At 45.5% G+C, this 27,621-nt stretch overlaps 1 protein-coding gene across 1 annotated transcript in view; it reads right to left on the bottom strand.

Moving 5' to 3' along the window:
- SLC35F6 (solute carrier family 35 member F6) overlaps positions 1-27,621 on the bottom strand; it is a 63,597-nt gene that overhangs the window by 12,559 nt on the left and 23,417 nt on the right. The window contains exons 2-4 of the mRNA XM_030198661.1: positions 19,816-19,888; positions 16,928-17,099; positions 634-846 (exon numbers count right to left, since the gene is read on the bottom strand). Of these exons, the coding sequence (XP_030054521.1) occupies positions 634-846; positions 16,928-17,099; positions 19,816-19,888 (458 nt within the window). The remainder of the gene's footprint in view (positions 1-633; positions 847-16,927; positions 17,100-19,815; positions 19,889-27,621) is intronic.

Genomic DNA, 27,621 nt, shown 5'->3' with positions numbered 1-27,621 from the left:
GCTTTTTTTTTTTTTACACTATGCCTTCCCAGGATGATACAGGATAATCTTAAAATGTACTATTTTTATTGTAATCTCAGATTTTATGATTTTTATATTTTTGTGTATTGTCCAAGAGTGTTTTTTTGCTGTGAATACTTGTGATTATTAAAATGATATTTGTTAATGTATCTGCCCTGAACCCAGGTGGATGGGCAGGTATTAATTTTGCTCAATTTATTCTGACATGAGATCCAGTTGCTCCAGATTCTTGTCTGTCTGTAACAGAATTACTGAGAGAGGCAGAATGAATGTTAACATTAATATGATAGAGCAAGTACTTGTGAAATCCAATCTATAGTATATGATTGCACCATGAGATGCTAAATGCAAATTTATTTATTTTTGTTACATTTGTACCCCGCGCTTTCCCACTCATGGCAGGCTCAATGCGGCTTACATGGGGCAATGGAGGGTTAAGTGACTTGCCCAGAGTCACAAGGAGCTGCCTGTGCCTGAAGTGGGAATCGAACTCAGTTCCCCAGGTCCAAAGTCCACCATCCTAAATATCTACATCAGAGCTTGTAATTTCTAGGCTCTACTGATTTTAAGGTCACACTGGTGGATCTGGCATGAAATCTGCCATGCACACACCTGTAATAATTTTGCTGAGCTGTTGTTTTCCGTCAGTGCTGCTCAACAGATCTGCCAGTCCCACGACCACCAGGCCAGCAATAGTGATAAAAATACCAATCCACTGATTCCACTGCAGCTTTCGTCCCAGGAAGGCAACAGAAAGGAGCCCTGTAAAAATAATGACTGCTCCACGCAACATCTGGAAACTAGAAGCACTGGTCATGTTCAGAGCTGCAGAGAAGAGAAACAATTAAGAATTGAATTATTGGTAATTTAAAAATTACTCTGTTTGCTCTGCAAGCCACTCCATATGTTTCTTAGTATCAACTTGGATGTGTAATTTTCTCCCACTATAATCCCTATCAATGTGTATACCACTTAGTTGTTCTGATGAAAGGTAGTGAATCAAATCATTAAACCTTAAGGCATAGTACAGGTCATATGGCAGTATATCAAGCAGAAAAAAAATAAAGATACTGCAGGTGTTGTTAGTCAGGCTGAGCAGTCTGATATAGAGAATGATGCAGGAATGGGAACCACAGTAATCTGCAGTAATGGTAAATATTTTAACCAAATTAACATGGACAAGGTGAGAATGCAGACAATTTTGTCCTTGTGTCATTCTCCAGTAAGAAGTTTCTGGCTAAGTGATATTCCATAAGTATGTACCTAAAAATAGGCTTCAAATAGAGGATTTCCTAACACCTAACTCAGTGATTCCCAAACCTGTCCTGAGGGAACCCCAGACGGTCAAAGTGCAATTTCTACTAAAAACCAGTCAAAGGATCTTATTCATAAAGGCTTTTCTTTCTAATTTTGTGCCTATTGTGCCAATGCAGAAAGCTACTGTGGGCAGAAGCATGTGGTAAATATGAGCTCAATGCACATATTAGCAAGTGAACAATGCAGAAAGGGGTTCAGCACCATGAATTAACTCGAACAGCACATGGCACACAGTATGGTAACAAGCCTATTATCTATTTTACAGCAAGGCAGACAAGTGCACAAGACATTCTACCGTCAAGCCTAAGGCAGCATAGAAGGGTTGGTTGCCCTGATAGTCTAGAGGCCCTCGTCTAAAAAGAATGAATGAATGTTTGCAGTTTTCTGAGCAACTTTTACAGAACAATGTCTTCCTCTGAAGGCTGCTGTTAATGAACTGCAGAGACACCAAGGGTGGCCCATCCCAAAGCTGGAGACCACCACTATGATGGCCAATGAGTGAGGTTTTTCTCACAGGCCCCAGGCAAGTCTATGTTTGTGCAGTGCTGCGTACGCCTTGTAGCGCTAGAGAAATGCTAAATAGTAGTAGTAGTAGTAGTAACACCAGTTCTGGCATATGTACATTACAAAAAGCGAAGATACATAGCTGTAGCAGGTATTCTCCAAGGACAGCAGGCTGTGTGTTCTTACATGTGGGTCAACGTCCGCATCAGCCCAGGAATCGGACAGCTATTTTGCAAGCAAAATATTTAAAAAAAACCTTTCCAGAGTCTTCTGGCGTGCGCGCATGCGCAACCATCTTCCCGCCCGTCGCGTGAGCATTCCCGCTCAGTTAAAAAGTAAATAAATAACAAACAACTCCAAAGGGGAGGTAGGCGGGTTTATGAGAACAATCAGCCTGATGTCCTCAGAGAATACCTGCTACAGGTATACATCTTTGCTTTCTCATCAACTAACAGAGTGCAGCCTGGAACAGAACAAAAATGGGCCTGGGGGTGGAGTTGGATTCTAAACCCCGAACAGATTCTGCAGCACCGAATGCCCAAACTGACTGTCGCATCGGGTATCCTACTGGAGGCAGTAGTGAGATGTGAATGTGTGGGCTGTTGACCACGTTGCAGCCTTGCAAATCTCTTCAATTGAGGCTGACTTTAAGTGAGCCACTGACGCAGCCATGGCTGTAACATTATGAGCCGTGACATGGCCCTCCAGATTCAGCTCAACTTGGGCATAAGTGAAGGAAATGCAATCTGCTAGCCAATTTGAGATGGTGCATTTTCCGATTGTGACTCCCCTCCTGTTGGGATCGAAAGAGACAAACAACTGGGCGGACTGTCTATAGGGCTTTGTCCACGTAAAAGGCCAATGCTCTCTTGCAGTCCAAGGTGTGCAAACTGCTTTTGCCAGGGCAGGTATGAGGACAGGGAAAGAATGTTGGCAAGACAATTGACTGGTTCAGATGGAACTCCGACACCACCTTTGGCAGGAACTTAGGGTGCGTGCGGAGAACTACTCTGTTGTGATGAAACTTGATATAAGGTGCATGCACTACCAAGGCCTGAAGCTCACTGACTCTACGAGCTAAAGTAACAGCCACCAAGAAAACGTCCTTCCAGGTCAAGTACTTCAGATGGCAAGAATTCAGTGGCTCAAAAGGAGCTTTCATCAGCTGGGAGAGAACGACGTTGAGATCCCATGACACTGGTGGAGGTTTGACAGGGGGCTTTGACAAAAGCAAACCTCTCATGAAGCGAACTAAAGGCTGTCCAGAGATAGGCTTACCCTCTACACTGCGATGATAAGCACTAATCGAAGGTGAACTCTTACGGAGTTAGTCTTGAGACCAGACTCTGATAAGTGTAGACGGTATTCAAGCAGGGTCCGTGTAGGACAAGAAAGAGGATCTAGGGCCTTGCTGTCACACCAGACGGCAAATCTCCTCCATTTGAAAGAGTAACACCTCTTCGTGGAATCTCTTCTGGAAGCAAGCAAGACTCGGGAGACACCCTCCAAAAGACCCAAGGAGGTGAATTCTAAGCTCTCAACATCCAGATCGTGAGAGCCAGAGACTGGAGGTTGGGATGTAGAAGCGACCCCTCGTTCTGAGGGTTGGAAAACACTCCAATCTCCACGGTTCTTCAGAGGACAACTCCTGAAGAAGAGAGAACCAAATCTGACGCGACCAAAAGGGAGCAATCAGGATCATGGTTCCGCCGTCTTGCTTGAGTTTCAACAAAGTCTTCCCTACTAGAGGTATGGGAGAATACACATATAGAAGGACTGTCCCCCAATGTAGGAGAAAGGCATCTGAAGCTAGTCTGTCGTGGGCCTGAAGCCTGGAACAGAACTGAGGGACCTCGTGATTGACTTGAGTGGCAAAAAGATCCACCGAGGGGGTGCCCCATGCTCGGAAGATCTTGCAGACAACGTCCATGTTCAGTGACCACTTGTGAGGTTGCATTATCCCGCTCAATCTGTCGGCCAGACTGTTGTTTACGCCTGCCAGGTAAGTGGCTTGGAGAAACATGCCGTGACGGTGAGCCCAAAGCCACATCTGGACGGTTTCCTGACACAGAGGGCGAGATCCGGTGCCCCCCTTCTTGTTGGTGTAATACATGGCAACCTGAATGTCTGTCTGAATTAAGATTATTTGGTTGGACAGCCGATCTCTGAAAGCCTTTAGAGCATTCCAGGTCGCTCTTAATTCCAGGAGGTTGATCTGCAGACTTTTTTTCCTGAAAAGACCAGGCTCCCTGAGTGTGGAGCCCATCTACATGAGCTCCCCACCCCAGGAGAGATGCATCCGTTATCAGCAATTTTCGCGGCTGAGGAATTTGGAATGGTCATCCCATGGTCAAATTGGATCGAATCGTCCACCACTGAAGAGAATTCCGAAAGTCGGTGGACAGTTGGATTACATCCTCTAGATTCCCCGCAGCTTGAAACCACTAGGAAGCTAGGGTCCATTGAGCTGATCTCATATGTAGACGTGCCATGGGCGTTACATGAACTGTGGATGTCATGTGCTCCAGAAGTCTCAACATCTGCCGAGCCGTGACCTGCTGAGATGCTCGAACCATGGACAGAAGGTTGTCTGCCCTTGCGTCAGGAAGATAAGCTCGAGCTGAGTGTTCAACAGGGCTCCAATAAATTCCCACTTTTGGGCTGGGGTGAGATGGGGCTTGGGATAATTTATGACGAACCCCAGTAGCTCTAGCACCCGAATAGTCATTCGCATGGACTCCAGAGCACCCTCCTTCGAGGTGCTCTTCACCAGCCAATCGTCGAAATAAGGAAACACATGCACCCCCAGTCTGCGTAGCAACACTGCAACTACAGCTAGGCATTTCATAAACACTCTGGGCACTGACGCCAGGCCAAAAGGCAGTACATGGTACTGAAAGTGCTGTGTTCCCAGCCAAAATCGAAGATACTTCCGCTGGGAGTATCAAGATGTGGGTGTAAGCATCCTTTAAATCCAGAGGACATAGCCAATCGTTCCTGAATCACGGGAAGAAGGGTGCCCAGGGAAACCATCCTGAACTTTTCTCGGACTAGAAATTTGTTCAGGGCCCTTAGGTCTAGGATGGGACGCATCCCCCCTGTTTTCTTTTGCACTAGGAAATACCTGGAATAGAATCCCAGCCCTTCTTCCCCTGGTGGAACGGGTTCGACCGCTTGGGCCTGTAGACAGGGCCGGTCCTAAGGTTTCTGGCACCCTCCTGCAGCCTATTAGTCGGTGCCCCTACCCATCCAGTGGCGGGATCACTATGGCTCCGCCCCTACAGTAGTCACACCCCTTTTACCAGCCATGGCATTACTGAAAATATTACACCAGTATAGAAGAAAAATAACTTGTGTTTTTTTGTTGTTTTCATTATAAATAATTTCTGTAAGCTGTTACAGCTCCATTATACTCAAAATAACACAAACCAAATTAGCATACAGACCAGGAATTGAGAACAGTCTTGCCAACTCTGAAAAACAATGTGTTAGCAAAATCTCAGAATCTAACAAACAGATCCCTGTTCAGACACTTGCAACCTTGCAGTCACACATGCAGAACAGAGATAGCCCGTCTTCAAATTCTTCAAAAATTAACCTGAAATCCTAAGAAGTTAGACTCTGCATGCAGCACAATACCAGAAAAATAGAAAGAAACACATTGCTATACATTGCAAAATAAAGATAGCAGATGTAAATTCTCAAAGTGGACATATTCCAAACACTAAAATGAAAATAAAATGATTTTTTCTACCTTTGTTTTCTGGTGACTGTTTTTCTGATCATGCTGGCCCAGTATGATTCTGCTGCTATCTGTCCTCTTAACTCCGTTTCCAGGGCTTCCTTTCCATTTATTTTTTTACTTTCCTCCTTTCTTCTTCATTTATTGCTCTATATCCATAAGTAAAAGCTGGGTCCTCCGCAGACTTTGACTGTCCAGTGGATCCAGCTTCTGCCTATTTTCTCCATCCATATGCAGTTTTTCTCCTCTCCTCTCTTCCTTTTCCCTCATCTCATCTCCTTCCTCTCTCTTCCCTCCCCTCCATCCATGTCCAGCATTTCTTCTCTCTCCCTTCCCTTCCATCCATGTGCATCTCCTTCCTCTGTCTTCCCTCCCCTCTATCCATGTCCAGAATTTCTTCTCTCCCCTCCATCCATATGCATCTCCTTCCTGTCTTCCCTTCCTTTCCCTCCATCCATGTCCAACGATTCTCTCCCTGCCCTCCCCTCCATCCACCCATGTCCAGCAACCCTCCCCCCTCCATCCATGTCCAGCAACTCTTTTCTCCCCTCCCCTCCATCCACCCATGTCCAGCAACTCCCCTGCCCTCCATCCATCTATCCATCCATATCCAGCAATTCTCCTCTCTCCCCTGCTGCCCCCCCTCAATCCATCCATATCCAGCAATTCTCCTCTCTCCCCTGCCCTTCCCTCCATGTCCAGCAATTTCTCCTCTCTCCCTGGGCCCTGCCCTCCCACCCATGTCCATCGATCAATGCTCCTCTCTCCCCTGCCCTTCCGCTCCCATGTCCACCTGCTCGCCCTCTTCTCTGGTTTAAATCTTGTATTTAAATTTACATTCGACGTTGCAGCAGCTGCGCAGCATCAGTGAAAGCGCTGCCTGTCGTCTCTAGCCTTCCCTTCGCTCGTTCATTCCTTGTGTCCCGCCTTCTTCTGACGTCATTTCCTTGCGAGGGCGAGACACAGAGGGAATGAACGAGCGAAAGGAAGGCTACAACCATCGGGCAGCGCTTTCACTGATGCGGTGCAGCTGCTGCGACGTCGGAGGTAAATATAAATACAAGATTTAAATGCCCCAGGGCGGCGCGGGTACCGGCGGAGGAAACTTGGGGGCTGGGCTGATGTCGGGGTCCGGGAGCGGAGGTAAGCGGCGGCGGTACGCATGGCGCGGCGGCTTCCTCCACAGGTCAGTGCCCCCCTGCCATGATTACCTTGCGTACTGGGTTGGACCGGTCCTGCCTGTAGAAGGGTGGAGAGTTCCTCTGCAAGTACCTGCCTGTGCTGGGAGCTGTAGCATTGAGCTCCTGGTGGGCAATTTGGAGGCTTGGATTCCTGATTGAGGGTGTATCCTAACCGGACAATTTGAAGAACCCACCGGTCGAAGGTTATGAGAGGCCACCTTTGGTGAAAAAATATTAACCTCCCCCCCGACTGGCAAGTTGCCCAGCACGGACACTTTTTCTGAGGCTATGCTGAACTGGAGCCAGTCAAAAGCCCGTTAGAGAAAGGCAGGGAGGCAAGATGGCCGATCAGAGCAGACGCATGTGTCTGAGCTCCTGACTTACCAGGCCGTTGAACGTTAGGAGTTCGTTTCCTTGTGCAGGACATGGGGAAGCGGAAAGGAAAACCCAGAGAGTCGGCCTCCTTACTCCCTGGGAGTGTTCCCTCCTCGCGACAAACGGTTCTGGAACAATTCGGGGTTCAGCCACTGATCATGCGGCAACCCGCCACAGAATGCTCCGCAATAACATCGCCGGAGACCAGCGAGGAGGCGTTATCGCTTAGTCCGCCTGGGAACACCAATCCTCCACAACCAGGAAGTAGAGTGATCCCGACGGTGAGAGCGGAAGGGACGTCCGAAGTGGCTGATTTTCCCCTGCCCTCAGGAGGCCTCGACGGTGGTCTTTCCCCAATCGGAGCGGAACAGCAAAAGGGTTTGATGACTTCTACCCCTTCTCCGATGAGCAATACCCTGGTTTTACTGGAGGTAAAAAAACCTAAAGTAGTAATTTTAGATGCCCTATGGGATGTTATCCAGGGAATGAACGCTATGCTTTCTCAAGTAACGAGTAACTTTTCACAAAATATTGATACATTAAAGCACCAGCAAAATCAACTTGTGGACAATTTTCAAACTCAAGCAGTGCAAATTGAGTCTTTGAGAACTGAACTTTCCACTTTAAAAAATTTTGCGGGAAATGTGGCGAAGGACAGAGAGATTCTGGCACGTAAGCTAGAATTTCTTGAGAACCAGGGGAAAAAAAACAACTTGAGGTTTATTAATTTTCCCAAATCGCCATTAATTTCAGCTATGGACATGTTAAGAAAATACTTTAGAGAAATTCTGGGTATACCAGCAGAGGGATTTCCGCCTATTACCCGAACACAGTACATAACTGGGAGAACAGTGAATCCGCTGAACCTTCAGCCACAGCAACCAGAATTTAATATTACAGAGTTTCTTGAAAACTCATTGGAACTAATTACGGAAAGAACTACTCTTATTGTTTCATTTGCACTGGAAATGGATAAAACAAATGTCTTTAAGCTTTATTTTAAATTTTTGAACACTAAATTTCTTGGGCATACCGTTCGAATTTTTCCAGATTTAAACAGAGAGACTCAAGCCCGTCGGCGAGAGTTCCTCGGTTTAAAATCCAAAATTTTGGCTTTGGGAGGATTGTTTAAATTAGTTTTTCCTTGTCGTTGTATAATAACATTACAATCTGTTACATATATGTTTATGGATCCCAAGAAATTGAAGGAATTTTTGATTTCAAAAGAAAGTGTACCATGTTCGACCCAGGTAACCTAATAGGGTAAAAGGACTCGCTGAAGTCTGGCTGCGGATTGCCTCTTTGATCCTGCTCTAATTAGTTTATGTTCTTTTTTCTTTCTATTATTTTTACCTTGTATCTTGTCTCAAGTTGTTGTGGTCTAAATGGAACTAATATTTTCCAATAAGTTTGTTATTTTACTATATTTCTGTATCCAACATTTATTGTTTTAATAGATGGATGTTTAAATGAAAAATAATAAATAAATAAATAAAATAAAAAAAAAAAAAAAAGCCCGTCCCTTGCTTTTGCTGGGGAGCCGCGGAGGCCTTAGGCACACGCTGTTGACGAGAACGAGCGTGCTGGGACTGAGCCTGAACAGGCTGCTGAGAAGCCGGAGCATACCTACGCCTAGCATAGGAATAGGGAGCACTCCTCTTCCCTCCAAAAAACCTCCTAAGTGAGGAGGTAGTAGCAGAAGACACCCAGCGGGAGAGATAATCCATAGAATCATTGTGCTTTTTCAGCTGGTCAACCAGATCTTCTACTTTTCTCACAAAAAGGTTATCACCCCCCCCCCCCCCCACACACAAGGAACATCTGCCATCTGCTGCTTGACCGAATGATCCAGGTCAGAGACATGCAGCAATGAGAGTCTGCACATCACTATACCTTAGATAGCGATTCTGGATGCTACATCAAAAGTGTCATATGTACCCCTGGCCAGGACCTTCTGCTGCCTGACCACCTGATGAAAAGGCTCAGCCTGCTCCAGAGGGAGCACATCAACCAAGCTAGACAGTTGCCTCACTGAGTTCCGCAAGTGGATGCTCGTGAAGAGATGGTATGTTTGGATTTTGGCAGCGAGCATAGCGGCCTGAAACGTCTTCCTCCCAAAAGAGTCCAAGGTTCTAGATTCTCTGCCTGGGGGCGCCGCAGCATCGTCCCTAGTACTCTTGGCACTTTTGAGAGTGGAGTCTACCACCATGGAATTGTGAGGTAGCTGAGACTTCATCAATCCAGGTTCCCCATGGATCCGATATTGGGATTCAGCTCTTTTCGGGATCACGGGGTTAGACAGAAGGAACGACCAGTTTCGCATAAGGACTTCCTTCAGTACATTAAGCAAAGGAGCCATTGCAGACTCTCTAGGTGGAGAAGGATAATCCAGGACCTCGAGCATCTCAGCCCTGGGCTTATCTTCAACCTCCACAGGGAAGGGAATAGCTGCAGCCATTTGCTGGACAAAGAAGGTAAAGGATAGACTCTCCGGTGGAGACAGTCTCCTTTCAGGTGGAGGGGAAGGTTCAGAAGAAATCCCAAAGGACTAGTCAGAAGAAAAGTACCTGGGATCCTCCTCCTCCTGCCACGAGCGCTCCTCTTCAGTATCGGACAAGACGTTCCTCCACCAATGTCAAAGGAGAGTCGACCTGGGTGGCAGCTGACACCGATGCCGCAGGCGGCACCAAGGTCGGAGACCTTACCGTAGGCGAACGGCAAGAGACCACTGCAGCAGACTGTACGGAAGGCGCAAGCACCCCTGACACCGAAGCAGCCTGGCACAGTAACCCCTTCCAGAAGCTCTTGAAGTAGGGCCCTGATGCGCTCATCGAGCTCCGCCGTCTGACAAGGCTGCGGGGTCAGGATAGGAGCCAGTGGCAGAATCTGTTGAGTCTCGGGAGCAGGTACCGGGTTGCTAAACCGGACGCATCGGCACCTCCTGAATAAAGGAGGAGCGATCCTCTCAGTGCCAACGCTTCTCAGGTGCCGAATCCCTCGACGCACTGTGTGTCAAAGGAGAACGATGACTGTGCTTCTTCGCCTTCGCTCAACACCTATCATCAAGACTCCTTGGTACTGACGAGGAAGATGTGGAATCCTCACGTCTTCTCGGGGCCGGGTCCAACGAAGGTCGGTCCCAGGGGGCCTGCATAACAGGAGGCCTCGAGACAGGTGGAGACCCACTCGATGCCTCACTGCTCCCAGCACGAGTTGGTCGTTCCACAGCCATTACCTTCACTCCCGATGTCGATGCGTCCCTCGATGTCGATGCCACCGCCACCAACCTCGGTACCAATGTTGATGTTGAAGGACCAGACTGAGTCCCAAAAAGCTTCTCTCATTGGGCCTCTCGGGACACTTGGGTCCATTTCTTCATGCGAAGACACAGACTATAAGCGGCTGGGCTGTGGTTGGGCCCAAGGCACTCGATAAACCAAGCATAGGTATCAGTACCCGAGATAGTCCGGTTGCACCAAGTACAATGTTTGAAGCCGCTGGGTGTCTTTGATGACATGGAAGAAAAAACGGCTTCAGCGAAATCAAAAGACGCGATCATGCCTGTTAAAAGAAAAAAGGGCACGAAAAGAAGGGAGCAATCTGGCCGCGTCGAAAAACAAAGGAAACTTTAAAAAAGGGGCAAAAAGTAAAGAAAAACTACAGGTAGTTTTTTTTTTTTTTAAACTGTAATAATGACAAAAAAGAAAGAAAAAAGACAAACCACAGAAAATTCTGTTTTCCCGGGGTTGAGAGGAGCGGGGAAACTCGACCGCACCTCACCGCGGAGAAAAAACTGAGCAGGAACGCTCACGCGACGGGCGTGAAGGCGGCTCGCACACCAGAATACTCTGAAAAGGTTTTTTTTTTTTTTTTTATATTTTGCTTGCAAAACAGCCAACCGATTCCCAGTCCGACGCAGACATCGACCCACATGTGAGAACAAGCAGCCTGCTTGTCCTCGGAGAAACTCGCGTAGTCTGATCAATAAATAGAAAATAAAACTAATTTTTCTACCTCAGTATCTGGTCATTATATTTTTCTAATTGTGTTGGTCCCTGTCTCTGGTTTTCGCCTTCCTCTGTCTTTTTTTGCCAGATTCTCCAGGTCCATCTGGCATTTCGTCTCTGTCCATGTCTATCATTCAGCTCTCCTCTGTGTCCATGCCCCTATCTTCCTGCGATGTCAAGCATCTCCCTTCTATCTTTATTCTTGCCCTGTCCAGCATCATATCTCTATGTCCCTATCCCTCTTGTCCTCTCTCCAGAACCAGCATGTCCCTTCTCTTGTTCTCCCCTCCCTCTTCCATCCAGCATCTGCCCTACTTCTCGCCTCTCTTTCCCTTCCTGCCTCCTTCCATCCAGCCTCTGCTCTCCTTCCATGCAGCCTCTGTTCTCCTCTCCTGCCCTGACACCCCTGCTGCTGCTGCTTCTCTAGATGAGCAGCAGTGGCAGCAAAAGAAACTACACCGTGGGGCCAGACTCCATTGAGTGGCTGCCAGCTCTGGGAAGTGACATTCAAGGGGGCGAGACCAGCAGCTGGGCCTAGCGTCCGAGCCTATGGAAAGGCCAGCCCTGTGGTGAGTGTAGCTTCTTTTGCTGCAACTGCTGCTTATCTAGAGAAGCAACAGCAGCAGTAGGAGGGAAGTCCCAGTACCCATGCTGTGTGGCAACTTAAAAAATGGTATGCGGCCACAAAGCCTAGGAGGGAACACTGGCTGGGAGCCAGAATGCGTGTGAGGATGGAACAAATGTGTGAGTCATGTGCCAAATGCATGCAACTTGGCAAATCTGAATTGGACATTTGTTCAAATATGCTAATAATGATGTTTTTTTCATTTTGGAGAAATAAGCAAAAGTGCTGGCCAAAACTAACAAAACTTGCAAGGGGGATCTTAGTGCATTCCTGCTACCAGCATGTCTTTTGAGAGCATATTTTCTATTGTGGGTTGGACTATGGAAGAAAGGAGAATTGACTGAATCCCGAGATTGATGACCACTTATTCGTTCATGGATTAAAATCCTAACAATATTTTGATTAAAACTTAAAAATTTAAATGTTTTTCTTTTGTTATAGGCCTACAAATGGTCTTACATAATATATAAAACTGCAAAACATGCAGGGGCGGGGACAAACTTTGTTCCGGTGTCATTCTCTAGTCTGATATTACAAATTAAAATGCTTTAAGGGGTATCTGTGTTACATAGGTTTTAATGAACTACCTAACAGGTTTTCTTTTTTCTTGTTATTGTTTCAAATGGATACTGGCGATGCCAAGATCCTCCTCCACACATAGCTATAGTAGTGAGTGGAGAACAGTACTGCAGCAGCATCATGTTTAAATAGGACAAGGCTTCCCAAAACTGTCCTAGGGAACCCACAGGAGCTGGGTTTTCAGGTTATACATAATGAACATGTACAAGAAATCTGCATGCATTGGAAATCCAGAATATGCAAATGTATCTCATGCATATTTATTATGGATAAGCTGCCATGACTAAAGGTCCATAGGGCAGTACTGGAAATCCTGGAGTAGGGTTTTCTGTTTTACCCATTGTTTGAATGGCCATGTGTTCAATTGGAGGTTTAAAAAAATTATAAAAAATAAAAATAAATCATGTGCCATCTTTTTACAGGGATTACTACATGGCTGCTGTGCCACTTTCATGAGTCACTGGCCCAACTGTTACAGTCACACATCTTCTCTGCTGACACACATAACGGTGGGCTTTGATTTAATTATGTTTGCAGTGTTACTCAGACAGCATGGAGATGATCATTGCGTTCAAAAGTGTCCACTATCAGAAAACAAACAAAAACAGTGCACGCTGCTGCGGCAATATGCAGCCATTTGCTGCAAATGTTTCCCTTCCTGTCAGTGGATTTAGTAGGGTCTAGAACTCCTCATCTCCACTCTCTTCCTGACTCCCCTCTCCTGGCACTCCCAACAACTCCCACCCATCGACTGACTCCCCTTTGACCCCTATAAATATCACATCTAGTGGCCTGTGTCCTCTTTCACCTCCCTCCCACCATATAAGATTGGAGAAGGCCAGCTGGAGTCCCTCGCCTATATCCTCCCTCATATACCTCCAAAATTGAGGCAGGAGTGAGTGGGCATTGCTCCTGACCCCAACATTGGAGTATGGGGGTGGGGGGGAGGTAGCCTGTTTGAGGCCCCAGCCTATTTTGTGGTGAGGGTGAGAGCCAGCCCCAAGCTGGCATAAAGATGCAGTGTTAAAGGAAGAGTACAGGTTACAAAACAAACAAACAACAACAACAACAAAAAAACCGAAATCAAATAACCCTGTACTAAATTCTGGTACAGCTGTGTTGGGTTTTTTTCCCCACATCAGGAGCAATTAGTTACACAAGCATTTTATACGTTTGAATATGCTCTCCTTTAGCACGGTGGGTTTACTTGAGATTTTCCTTTAGCACAGTGGGTTTACTTGAGATTTTCCCATGCCAGAAGTCTACATGCATTGGGAATAAGACTAGTGTGGTGAAGTTACAAGTAAACTGCTGCACTAAACATAGTGCAGTTTACTGCATTAGCCCCATATTGTCTTCTGGCTTTCCTTTCCTTCCTTGTATTAGATTAGCTACAGCAGCTATAGTCATTTTCAGTCCCCTAGGACTGCAAAACAGGTTGTGTTTTCAGGCTATCCCTAAAGAATATGCATGGAGGCTGTATGCATGCAATCTTTCCCATGCATTTTAAATTAGAAGCGTGCTGAAACCGGACCCTTGGTGAAAATCCCTGAGCTACACAGTTCAGTCTCTTCATGTGATCTCAGATATCAGTATTCTCTTTCATTCTTTCCCCACTGCCAGCATCTGAATGCTTTCTCGATACTGTATCATTACAAGTATGAACTTAACACACAGTCCTATTTATTGGTTGGCTAGGGTTTAGGCAGGTTTTAGGTACTCATTACTTTAAGTTCCCTCTCTGAACTATTAGCTCTGATGAATATGGACTTTATAAACAGTTGAAACTCAGCAAAGCTAAAATATTTCCCCATCATTGATCCTCCATAAGCCAAAACAAATTGGGCAAAAAAATGAAAGTAGAAATGCAACCTCATTACCCAAACATATTAGCAATGTTTAGTTCTGTATGACTATATCTGAATTCAAGAAAGCATGGACAAGCACATAGGATCTATGAAGGACAGGAAGGGATTGTAGAGCTTTACTTAGACTGGATCAGCCATAGGGTTTTTATCAGCGATCATTTTCTATGTAAAACTGAAAGTAGATATTTTAAGAGCTACAAACTTTATTGTCAGGAAGTAAATAAAAAGAGGGGGAAAAAAAAGAGGCTGCTACAGTTTCTGAAGGAAATACCTTAAAAAGGAAATAAAGAAGTTAGCTTTTGTAAGATACAAGAGATCACTGAAAGAAGCAAGCAAACAATAATATCTGGAAAAGTTAATGGAAGCTGGGAAACGCAGTCAGGAAAGCAAATATTTAAATAAGAGGGAAATAAGAGGGAAAAAAGGGAAAAATAGTCGACAGTAAACAGGAGAGAGAGGGTGCGAAGGACAAAAGTTTTTTTTTTTTTTAATATGCTAGCAAAAGGCAGCTTAAAAACTAAGGACCTTGTTTACTAAGCCACGCTAGTGTGTTTAGCGCATACTAAAAATGCTAAAGCACCCTTAGTGCTGCTTAGTAAACAGGGCCCTAAAACAGATGGTACAGGAACTATCCATATATTCAGTGTGCCACCTATAGAGAGGCGGATAACAGGTTAAGCACGCCGAGCAGCATAAGTGTTTACTTGCATGGAATACATGGCTGCAAACTGCATTAAAATTAATGCAAATGACACCATCGAGTTCCTCTCTGCATTGCCATGGAATAAATAGGGGCTTTTAACGCGTGGTTACTGCAAGAATTTTTTTTGCCAGATCTAGAGCAGCGTAAGGGTTTCCAAAGAGGATTTCATGCTAGTTTTGTTTCCTTTTGCAACCAGAAGGAAGGCTCTGCAAGGGTCAAAGACAGACGGGAAATAACAGATACGAGCGTGTGCTTGACCAAAACTGAAAGCACCATTAGTGCCTGTTCTTTTGTGCCTAAATATGAGCCTTGAAAAAAAATTTTGTGCACGAGCAATTCTTGCTAAGCTCGTATTTAGGCACAGATGTGTGCTGGCACTTTCCATTTTTGTTTTGGCAGGCGAACAAGAAGCAGTTCTTACTGTGAAACATTTGTTCACATGTAACATAGTAGATGACGGCAGAAAAAGACCTGCACGGTCCATCCAGTCTGCCCAACAAGATAACTCATATGTGCTACTTTTTGTGTATACCCTACTGATTTGTACCTGTGCTCTTCAGGGCACAGACCGTATAAGTCTGCCCAGCACTATTCACGCCTCCCGCCACCGGCTCTGGCACAGACCGTATAAGTCTGCCCAGCACTATCCCTGCCTCCCACCACCGGCTCTGGCACAGACTGTATAAGTCTGGCCAGCACTATCCCCGCCACCCAACCACCAGTCCCGTCTCCCACCACCGGCTCTGGCACAGACCGTATAAGTCTGCCCAGCACTATCCCTGCCTCCCAACCACCAGCCCCGCCTCCCATCACCGGCTCATGTGTCTGGCAAGTTACCCCCCCCCCCCCCCATTGGCCACAAGTTTTCTGCACATAAAATTTACATGCCATCAGCTTTTTGTATGGTACTGTGCTTCCAGTAGAAGCCTGCTGCTGAGACATCTGTGCACAGCCCTACCGTGAGCTTTTCTGCATAAGCCCCAGGGCAAGTTAAATGCTACGGCTAACTTAATCTGGTCACCGGTAGGTCTATATTAAAATGCATACATTATCTGTTTAGTGGCTAAATATCATCTGCTGAAGTCTTATCCCACACTCACTACTCTAAACTCGGCAGCTTGTTATATATAACTAATGTGTATATAGTGTTAAAAAAATAGTACACGAGCAGCTATCCCTGGCATTTCAATATAAGCCTTAGGCTAATTAGATCTAGTATAGCCTTATGTTGATCCCATAAGGCTATACTTATTGCACTTATTCGTTTGGGGTTTTTTTTTTTTTTTTTTTTAACATGGACCAAAAAACAAAATGTCCAAAGCACAAAACCTTGTTTGAAACAGTATTTTTGAAGAAGAAGAAGAAGAAAAAAAAAAAGAGAGGTTTTTCTTTTTCAAAAAATTACCTTCTTTCTTATTTTCAGGCACAGCATAATTAACTATGGAAACATTGCTGAGGTTATGGTCAAGGCTACTAATATAGCAGATTTCAAAGAGGTTTGGACAAGTCCCTGGAGGAAAAGCCCATAAAAAATTATTATATTGTATGCATTTTTATTCTTAATTATTGTAAGCCATATAGAACCGAATATTTAACATTCGGAATATATGGACTATAAAGCACCAATAAATAAATAAATTTGATCAATGGACTTCCCTCCACCCACATACAAATGAAAAAAGAAAAACAAACAAAAAAAAACACTTGTTCTACTTACAAAAAGTAAAGTTCTGATTTATTTCTGTTTATTATTTATTATTTATGAAAAGAAACTGCTCAAATGCAAGGAGTAAAGGCAACTTGAGGCAAAGCAGATCTTACCCAAGTAAGATAGGTTAGCAAGGCTGAATAAAATACCCTCATTTATAATTTCCCATAAACAGGTTAAGATGCAGCTGTTTCAATCTGCAAGAATTATCGTTTATTAAAATTTACTATACCGCTTTCGTTGCTGAATTGCAGAAGACTTGCTCTGAACACGTTTAGAACCTTTGCAATAACTCACCCACATACATGATGCTGGTGCCCGTCATGTCGCACAGTGCAGGAGGTAGAAAGAGCAAAGAGTTGAAGGGTTGCGGAGGTGTCATGTTGGACTCTGGTCTTCTTCTGTCTCTGCACAGCAGAAGGTAGAAAGCTGCTAAACAGGAGAGTTCTCCTAAGAACATGCCCGTAGCCTAGCACAGAAAGAAAAGCCTCATGTTTCCCCGGATAAGACAAGAAAACTACAGACAGAAAATAAATCTTGGTGATGTCAAACTTTCCAGTTCCTGACAGTCCCCCAAGGGTTATTCAAAACACGATATTTTTATATAGATCTCCTCTAATCTATACTTTTCAATAACTTTACCCTGGGGTCCTTTTGGCATTTCCGGTTGTCATATGAAGTTATTTCAGGGAAAGGGTCTTATGACTTAACAACTTGATTCTACATCCGAGACATAGGTGAGCTCTATTTACATAACTATCCCCCCCCCCCCCCCTTTTACAAAGCCATGCTAGAGGCTGCCAGTGTGGTAATGCCGACACAGCCCATTCAAAGTGAATGGGCCGTGGTGGCATTATCGCACGGCTTTGGGGGGAAAAAAAAAGGGGGGGGGGGTTATATGACAAGGCAATTTTTAGAAAAAGAGCTAAATTTGGGTTTGCCATAAGAAACTGAAGACTTTTGCAATCAAGAGTTTTTAGTTTAATCATTTTTGGAATATTTCTATAATTGTTCTCACACATTGAAGAATATAGTATGTTGTGTGAAGCAAATGAAACAAACCCCTATTTTAATGCATTCTGAATTAAATTTTTAGAAGAAGCTGAAGACTTTTAGAAGGCAGTGTAGATTACAGCAGCTAAGACGTTTAGAAGGCATCCATGACAGTGGCGTAGCTACAGGGGGGGCTCAGGGCCCCAACCCCCCCCTACGCTGCTCGCTAAAGAAGTGCCTGTTTGCCTGATATAGCGCTGTCATTCATTGTGCCTGCCAAAGTCCTTGGTACAGTGAAAACATTGTACACGCTGACAGTGACTTTCGTCTGACGATATGCCTCAGACGCTCCCAACGATGCTGGAGTCTGCCCTTGCGACCCTGACATGCTGGCTCCTGTCTACCAGCACCAGACTGAGTCACTGAGTCAAGTGGTGCCGGTAGCCAGGAGCAAGCACATCCAGGCCGCAGGGGCAGGCACCAGCGTCATAGGGAGCTTTACAGCCTGAGAACTTTGCTAAGGAGAAACAGCGAACTTCACTAAGGAGAAATAAACCCAGTGCAAACTTGCCTGAAGATCCGCAAACTGAAAGAGAACTATGGCCAAAGAGCCACAAAGAGAACCCGAACTTTGATGTAAAAACAGGTAACCAATTATAAATCACTTGTCTTTGGATATTTTGATTTCTAAGTAAACTGTCCAACATCAACATAAACCACATACACACACACACACACATACACTTATGTAAACTTTGGAAGCACTGACATTTTTAAATAAAGTTGCATTGTCCCATAACTTAAAGTTTGTCATTAGAGTAGACTTGAGCATGGTCAACTTCTCAACACACATCACAGTATCCTGCAAAATAATTACTGTTATCAAGTGCACTCAAGGCATTATTTAGGAGTATACCAAGCACTACTCACGCCTATATGCCTAGTGCCCCCCATGATAACTCTGCCACCCCCCCAAAAAAAATGTCAGGTCTGGCTACGCCCCTGATCTACGATAGTTCCTTTAAACAATACTTACTGAGCATTGTCAATGAATAATCCATCAAAATTCTTTGATTACAGTTAACTTTAGCAAAAAAGAGTTCTAGTTTTTAAATCTTAGTACAGTGTCTGCACATTTCTATTTACACCTCTCTGTACGCCCAGTGTGCTCAACCAAATTTGCGCTAAACACCAAGAATATCCTTCCTGCTGCTGATGGATGCAGATGCTCTTAGGCTTGAGGCTGACATGCCATTTTGCATCCCACATTGCTTACCCCCTAATGGGCTAAGAACCTGGGGACCTGGGTTCGATTCTCACTGCAGCTCCTTGTGCATCCGAGCAAGTCACTTAACTGTCCACTGCCCCAGGTACAAACCCCCCTCCCTCCAAATTTAGGGCCCTGTTTACTGAACAGCGTTATAGGCGCGTCACCATCTTTAATGCGCGGTAACCATGTACATGCCTATAATATCCCTATAGGCGCCTATACGGTTAACGTGCGTGCTAATTGTAGAAATGTTAAAAATGCTAACGCACCATAGTAAACAGGGCCCTTACAGAATGTGAACGTAGTGGCACAGAGAAGGTACCTGCCTATAATAAATGTAAACTGCTTTTGACTGTACTACAGAGAGGTGGTGCATCAAAACCCATTACTACTACTACCACGATCGCTGGCTAGAGGCTGCACTCACTGGAGATGCCTGCTGCAGATAAAGGAATGCTCTGCTGGATCAATAGTTGCTGCCATTACCAGCATTCATCCGCACTGTAGAGGAACCCTTGAAATGGGTGCTAAAGAGTCATACAGGTCACTCAGTTGGTATGGTGGGGGGGGGGGGGGGGGGGGAGAAGACAGAAGACATAGAAAAATCTCCATAAAATGGCAGTTATGGGGGGGGGGGAAGTCCAAGACACTGATGAGGATGAGAAGAGGTTAAGAGAGCTTGCATCACTGGTCTTGCCCCTGCCCCCTTGAGATTTTTGGTACTGTGTTTTCTGATTCTTTGGCTTGTAGGGCATGAAAGGCAGACCACCCTTGGTGTATGCAGTCGGAAAAAAAAATAATGCACCTCTCCATGCTGCTGCAAGTTGCTTGTGATATAAGACAAATAGTTGATTATAAATGAAGATAATACCAGGCATCAAGAATACCCCAAAACATGAATTAAGAAGGGAGTGGAATATACCTGAAGGAAGGGATGCTGAAAAGTATGACTTGTGGATCCTTGACATCCCGTTGTTTTCAACTTATCAGCCCATCTGAAAGAGAAAGCAAAAAAAAAAAAAAAAAAAAAGATTTTTATTAAAGCTGATGAATCTTACAACTTGCTCTCAAGCACTTAGGTGGATAAGAGAAATTCAGGTTTGACAACACAGTCTTTGGCCTTTCTACAAAGAATTATCAACAGTGTCTTTTTGTGCCAACCGTGATTCTGCTGTGATGAATTTCTAGTTATTTAGAATTGGACAGAAGGGCTTAATCACTCTACACAGGCTACAGAGACAGCTAATAATAAATTCTAATCACTACCAGAGATGCAACAGGTCCCCCCCCCCCCACCCAAGAAAACTTCTCCCAAGACTAGATGTGGAAAAATTGGAAGTTTTCCACACCTTCCATGTCTAGTAATTTCTTTCCCGGGTAAGGATTAAAACCAGTACGATTTATAGAGTATCCATGTACAAGTCACCAGTGCGACAATTCATTGTAGTGCAACGTGGAGCAGTGTTTGGAGCTGAACACAAAATGACTGTAGTCTGAACTCAAATCTATGCTTACAGCACGCTCTATCATAGACTCTATACATTCTTGGAAAAGTCATTTTACCTCTCAATGCATCATTTTACTCTACTGTAATAGGATAGCAAATTGAAAACTGAATGGTAGAAGCATGATACAGATGCTTTTCCTCTCTTAAAATGAAGTGAAAGTCAGCACGACAGAGTACAAACAGTCAACAAACAGCAAAGATGACAATGAAATCGCAGACAGACACTTTGGTGCTGACTGTACTTTAATCCAAAGGCACAACTCGACATAGGCCTGTGTTTTGGCCAACTGGCTTGCCTCAAGAGTCTAAAACATATTATATAATATATATATATATATATATATATATATATATATAAAATTTTAATCAACAAAACAAATTTAAAACTTGACTCAAAAATAATAATGGAAGACTAAAAACTGAGACCAGAATTCTTACAAATAATAAAAGACTTACAAAAGCCACAGCAAAAAAGTATAAATATTTGCTTATGAAAATCCATAACATATAAAAACATAATGCACAGTAAGGTAAAATTATGTCTTACCTGATAATTTTCTTTCCATTAGTCCCTCAGATCAATCCAGAGACTTGTGGGTTATGTCCCTCCTCTAGCTGGTTAGATAGAGAGAACTCCGAAGTTCGCCACAAGCGGGCATGTGCAGCCAATCTAACTTCAGTATAACGATACCAAAGCAGTATTAAACTTCCATTGAACTATAAAACACTCTCCTGCCTCTGCAAAAGCAGCATAAACTTGGGAAAAAAATCACCGAGCTGCCATAAAATAGGCAATGAAAATATAACACATAAGAACATCCTATAACCGTTCTAACCAAGGAACGTGAACAGAACCAACTGAATCATAATGAATCCGAGCAGACCTTATCAAAGCGAAACCCAGGGAGGGCCTCTGGATTGATCTGAGGGACTAATGGAAAGAAAATTATCAGGCAAGACATAATTTTACCTTCCATAGCGTCCCCAGATCAATCCAGAGACTTGTGGGATGTACCAAAGCAATCCTCATCAAGGGTGGGACCGGACGATCCCCGCGGACAAAACCGAAGCCCCAAAAGACGCCTCCCGACACGCCGCCATATCCAGCCGGTAATGCTTCGCAAACGTATGCAAAGAAGACCAGGTCGCCGCCTTACAAATATCCTCCAATGGCACCAAACGAAAACTCCGCAAAGGAAGTAGCCTGAGCTCTAGTACAATGTGCTCGAATGTGGAGAGGAGAAAACTTTCCCATCACAAGGTAAGCTGACGCAATCGCCTCTCTAAGCCACCGAGCGACCATGGCCTTAGAGGCCATGTTCCCCTTCTTATGTCCTGCAAAAAAGCACAAAAAGATGATCCGATTTCGGAAAAGAATTAGTCGCCTCCAAATAACAGAGTACTGCTCTCTTAACATCTAGACATCGTAGAGCTTGGAAGTTGTGTGGATAATCTTCTCGCTTGAAAGATGGCAAAACTACCTCTTGGTTAATATGAAACCACGTGACTACCTTTGGAATAAAAGATGGCACCGTCCTCACTGACACACCCACTTCCGAAAAGCGGAGAAAGGGATCCCTGCACGAAAGTGCCTGAAGCTCCGACACCCTTCTAGCTGAAGCCATTGCTACCAAAAATACGGTCTTCAACGTAAGGTCCTTCAAGGAAGCTTTTTCAAGGGTTCGAAAGGAGGCCGTTGTAGGGCCTTCAGGACCAGGTTCAAATTCCACTGCGGTACCACCTGAACTCGAGGAGGTCTGAGATGTCCTACCCCTCGAAGAAATCTTACTACATCCGGATGCGAAGCTAAAGAGTGTCTACCCAAACGACCTCTAAAGCACGCCAAGGCCGCTACCTGAACCTTTAAAGTACTTAACGATAGCGCCTTATCCATTCCCTCCTGCAAGAAGGCCAAGATGGATCCGAGAGGAGCTGATTGTGGAAGGATGCCTGCCGAAGAACACCAAGCAATAAACGTCCTCCAAACTCTAGAATATGCCGCCGAAGTAGAGCGTTTATGTGCCTGCAACATTGTCCTAATAACTGCCTCCGGGTAACCTTTACGCCTCAGCCGCGACCTTTCAATAGCCAGGCCGTAAGCCCAAACGGGGCGTGATCTTTCATGACTACCGGACCCTGATGGAGGAGATCTGCTAATGGAGACAGATGAATCGGCTCGTTGACCAGGAGGCAAATCAAGTCCGCATACCAAGGACGCCTGGGCCAATCCGGCGCCACAAGTATCACTGTACCCGGATGCCGAGAGATTTTGCTTACTATTCGACCATCGGCCACGGAGAGAACATATACAGAAGTTCTAACGGCCACGGCTGAAGAAGAGCGTCTATTCCTTCGGACCCAAACTCCCTGCCTCTGCTGAAAAAGCGAGGCACTTTGCCATTGGAGAAGCGGGCCATCAGATCCATCACCGGGGTCCCCCAGCGACCTGAAATCTGACGGAACGCCTGCTGAGAGAGTTCCCACTCCCCGGCATCCAAGCGATTCCAGCTGAGAAAGTCGGCCTGAATATTTAGCACTCCTGCTATGTGAGCGGCTGACAAGAGGACTAGATGAGTCTCTGCCCACCGACAAAGAATGGATGCCTCTTCCGCCAGAGGAACACTTTGAGTCCCCCCCCCCCCCCTGCCGATTGACGTACGCCACTGCTGTGGCATTGTCGGAGAGAACTCGAACTGGATGATCACTCAACAGATCTTCGAAAGCTAGGAGAGCTAACCGGATCGCTCGAAGCACCAGAAGATTGATTTGCAACCTGGACTCCACAAGAGTCCATCTGCCCTGAGCTGAGTGTCCGAGACAAAGAGCTCCCCAACCCGACAGACTCGCATCTGTCGTTACTACGCACCAATCTGGTATAGCCAGAGGCATGCCTCGAGTCAAGTTCTCCAACTTGAGCCACCAACGGAGAGCAAAACGAGTTCGAGATGTCCAGGGAAGTCGAATCGCGTAATCCTCGGAAAGTGGAGACCACTGGCTCAGCAGATGCCATTGCAGAGGACGCATATGACTCCGAGCCCAAGGAACAACCTCGATCGTTGCCGCCATTGACCCCAGTACCTGAACATAATCCCATGCTGACAGGGTCGGCCTCTGCAGGATGGAAGAAATTTGCTTCAGCAGCTTTACTCGACGGTGATCTGGAAGGAAAACTCGACCCTGATTGGTATCCAACTGTACCCCCTGGTACTCCAGCGTTTGAGTTGGTACAAGATGACTCTTCTGAAAATTCATCACCCAACCCAAAGACTGTAGGAGATCTATCACAGCCCAAGTTGCCTGAACACATTGCGCGTGCGACTGAGCGCGAATCAGCCAATCGTCGAGATAAGGATGAACTTGCCATCCTCTTGCTCGCAGAAAGGCTGCCACCACCATCACCTTGGAAAAGGTGCGTGGCGCCGTGGGTAGACCAAAGGGCATGGCTCTGAATTGGAAATGCTGTCCTTGCACAGCAAAGCGGAGGAACCTTTGGTGCGGAGGCCAGATAGGAATGTGCAAGTAGGCTTCCTTCAGATCCAGTGATGCCAAGAATTCTCCCGGCTGAACCGCCGCCAGCACCGACCGAAGCGTTTCCATGCGGAAATGTTGTACTTTCAAGGCTTTGTTGACCTCCTTGAGATCTAAAGCTGGTCGAAAGGACCCTCCTTTCTTTTCCACTACAAAGTAAATGGAGTAGTGACCTCGACCTACGTCGTCCGCAGGAACGGGTACCACTGTCTCCAGACGCAGCAATTCTGCCAAAGTGTCTCTCACCGCTGCTCTCTTCACCACAGATTTGCAAGGAGATTCGAGAAAACTGTCTCCTAAGGGACGAGCAAATTCCAATTTGTATCCGTCTCGAATGATGTCTAGGACCCATTCATCCGTAGTTACCCTGGTCCATTCCTCCCCGAACTGAGACAACCGTCCTCCTATCGGCGGAGAGGCCTGGACCAGGGCCCCATCATTGTGTACCTCTGGCTCCCTGCTGACTTCTGGCAGCTGGGGAGGAAAGTCTGCGTTCTGGACGAAAGGACTGCTGTTGCTTTTTTTTTTAATTTTTAGAAGTCTTTATTAATAAATGATACAAAACATCTGAAACATAATACATTGTGCACATCGTGTTACATGCCTTTTAAATAAGCCAAAATAATCTCAAAGATACACGGGTACACAACACAAAACATAACAACAATTTCTTTGTGTATCAAAGGAGAAAAAAGAAATGTTCTTGTTGTATTGAAATAGCAAATAAAGTATTCAGACTTATGATTTCAAAACTTCACTTTTCCAGTGTTTTCAATTATATTACTAATCCCTTCCTTCATAATCGCTCTGGTCACATATATACCCATCCCACCCTCCCTCCCCCTCCCACCCACCCTTCCGGCACAACCTTGACAAAGAACTTTTAGTCAAATTATACATGAAGAAGAAAAGGATCCCAGATCTGATGCCATCTGTCTAATTGGTTACGCCTCTCGGCTAGAAGCCTTTCCATTTCACAAGTATGTCTTAATTTTTGGACCCATCTAGTGATAGGCGGAGTCACCGGCTGCTTCCAATAAGCAGCAATTATTACTCTTGCGGCGGTTATAGCCTGTCCCACAAATTTATGCTGAGTACTAGAAAGACACGCCGCTCCCCCAAAGAATAAAAAGAAAGTTGGACTCCATGGTATTGGGCTGCCCATCCACCCCTGTAACCTGCTATGAATCGATCTCCAGTAAGCCCTGACCTTTTTACAGGTCCACCATACGTGACCAGCTGTGCCCCGTATTCCACAACCCCTCCAGCAAAGCCCCGACAATGTAGGGTAAATATGCTGGAGACGTTCAGGCGTCAAGTACCAACGGTACAACAACTTCACCGCGTTTTCCTTAAAAGGCACATGAGACGATACCCTCAGCACTGCCCGCTCCAACCTCTCCCATGTAGCCTCCTCAATTTCCATGCCCAGCTCCCTCTGCCAACTCTTCCTATGAAGTGTGTATTTTGGGGATTGTCTATTAATAATGCGATAGAGGCGAGAGATCATTCCAGTGGTAGTGGGTGGTCCCTCACAGACAAGCTCCAGCGCATTTTGTTCCCTAGCCATAACCTCCCGAACTGCCCTTGTCTTAAGAAAGGAGGCCAGTTGTAGATAAGAGTATCGATCAGACCCCACTATCGGGAATTTTTCAAGAGCTGAATGATAGGACAACAAATTCTCACCATCGAATAGCTGACCCCACATTCGTAGGCCCCCAGTGTACCATCTTGTGAATACTCCTTTTGTCGTTCCAGGGTAAAACAAAGGGTTGTAGGCTATGGGGGACAGACGAGATAGTGTTGTGCGTCGGTGTAAGAACATGCTATCCCAGTTTAGAAGGGTGACGTATATTGATGGACAAAGTCCTGTCTCCAGAGACCGAAATGAGCCCGGGATCCACATAAGAGCCCCCAGTGACCTGTCCCCTAGAGTATATTGTTCAAGCTGTACCCACTGCCTATCTGGGTAGTCCTGAAACCATTCCACTGCTGCTCGTGCCTGGACTGCTCTGTAATACCAGGCCAAGTTGGGTACACCCAGCCCTCCCCTCTCCCTATCTTGATACAGAACCGTGCGTGCCAATCGTGGACGCTTTCCTCCCCAGATAAAACGCATTATACGGTCCTGCAATGTTGATAAAAATCTCCGTGGCATATTGATTGGTAGAGCCTGAAATAGATAGAGTAGGCGTGGCAAGACGTTCATCTTTACTGCTGCTATTCGACCAAACCATGAGAGGGCAATATCACCCCATTTACCCAAATCATCAATGAGAGCCTCTGCCAAACCTTTATAATTAGCCGAAAAGAGATCCGAGAGGTCTGCTGTCAAGTTAACCCCCAGGTAACGGATGTTCTTGCCCGCCCATCTGAATGCATAGGACATCTTCAATGATTCCCTGAGCTCCGTCGGGAGGGTTATATTCAAAACTTCGGATTTGGACATATTAACTTTAAATCCCGACACAGCCGAGTATTCCTCTATCTCCCGCAAAAGCCCAGGGAAAGTGGTTAGGGGGTTAGTAACAAATAACAGGACGTCATCCGCGAAAAGGGCCAATTTATGAGTTCTCCCACCTATGGTGAGTCCTGATATATTTGGATTATTTCTCAACCTGGTTGCAAACGGTTCCATCACCATAGCAAATAGTAGTGGGGACAAAGGGCAACCCTGTCTAGTGCCTCTATGTAAGGGTATCATCCCTGAGTTACCCCCGTTTACCCGAATACAAGCTTTAGGGGAGCTATAGAATGCTTGTATCCATCCACAGAACTGTGGTCCTATCCCAAAGGTCTCCATCACCTTATACATGAATGGCCAATGCACCCTATCGAAAGCCTTTTCGGCATCCAAGCTAAGGAGGCATAGAGGTCTCTTCATTTTCTTAGCCAGATATATTAAATCGACCACTCTCCTAGTGTTATCAGTAGCTTTTCTATAAGGGACAAACCCCACCTGATCAGGGTGGATAATAGCTGGGAGCAACGGTGCCAGTCGGTTAGCCAGAACTTTAGCTAGTATTTTGACATCGGCATTGAGAACGGATATAGGACGAAAGGATCCACAATCCTTATGGTCTTTATTCGGTTTGGGCAGTACCGCAATCCAAGCCTCCAACATGGAAGCTGGCAAAGACTCCCCCTTCCCTATCAAGTTAAATAGATCGGCTAGCAGTGGAGCCAGTTCAATGGTGTATTTCTTGTAGAATTCATTGGGGAATCCATCTAAACCTGGTGATTTACAGGAAGGTAGGTGTTGGATGGCTTTTTGTACCTCAACTGGAGTGACCGGTGCATCTAGGGCTATTCTTTGCTGACTAGTTAAAGAAGCCAGTTGACTCTCAGCCAGATAATCCAAAATAGCATTTTCAGGTGGGTTAGTCTCCTGCGCATATAAGTTCTGATAAAATTCACTAAAGCGCCTCCTTATGGCCTCAGAAGTGTTCAACAACTCTCCCTTCGAGTCTCTAATATGGGGGACCGTTCGGTCCACTCTTTGCCTACGCAGCTTTATAGCCAGGAGTCGGCCTGCCTTGTTAGTAAATTCGTAAGATCTAACTTTGTTTCTGGATTGTAACCAACTTAGCTGTTCGGAGTAAATAGAGTCCAGCTGGAGCCTCTGCCCACGCAACTCCTCCAAAACAGCCTGGGAACCTCCCAACTTGTGCTGTGCCTCCAGGATCCTAATCT

The sequence above is a fragment of the Microcaecilia unicolor genome, chromosome 3 (assembly GCF_901765095.1).
Source record: "Microcaecilia unicolor chromosome 3, aMicUni1.1, whole genome shotgun sequence".
Taxonomy (NCBI): domain Eukaryota; kingdom Metazoa; phylum Chordata; class Amphibia; order Gymnophiona; family Siphonopidae; genus Microcaecilia; species Microcaecilia unicolor.
Note: the sequence above shows the minus strand (reverse complement) of the source record. Positions and strands in the feature narration are given on the sequence as shown.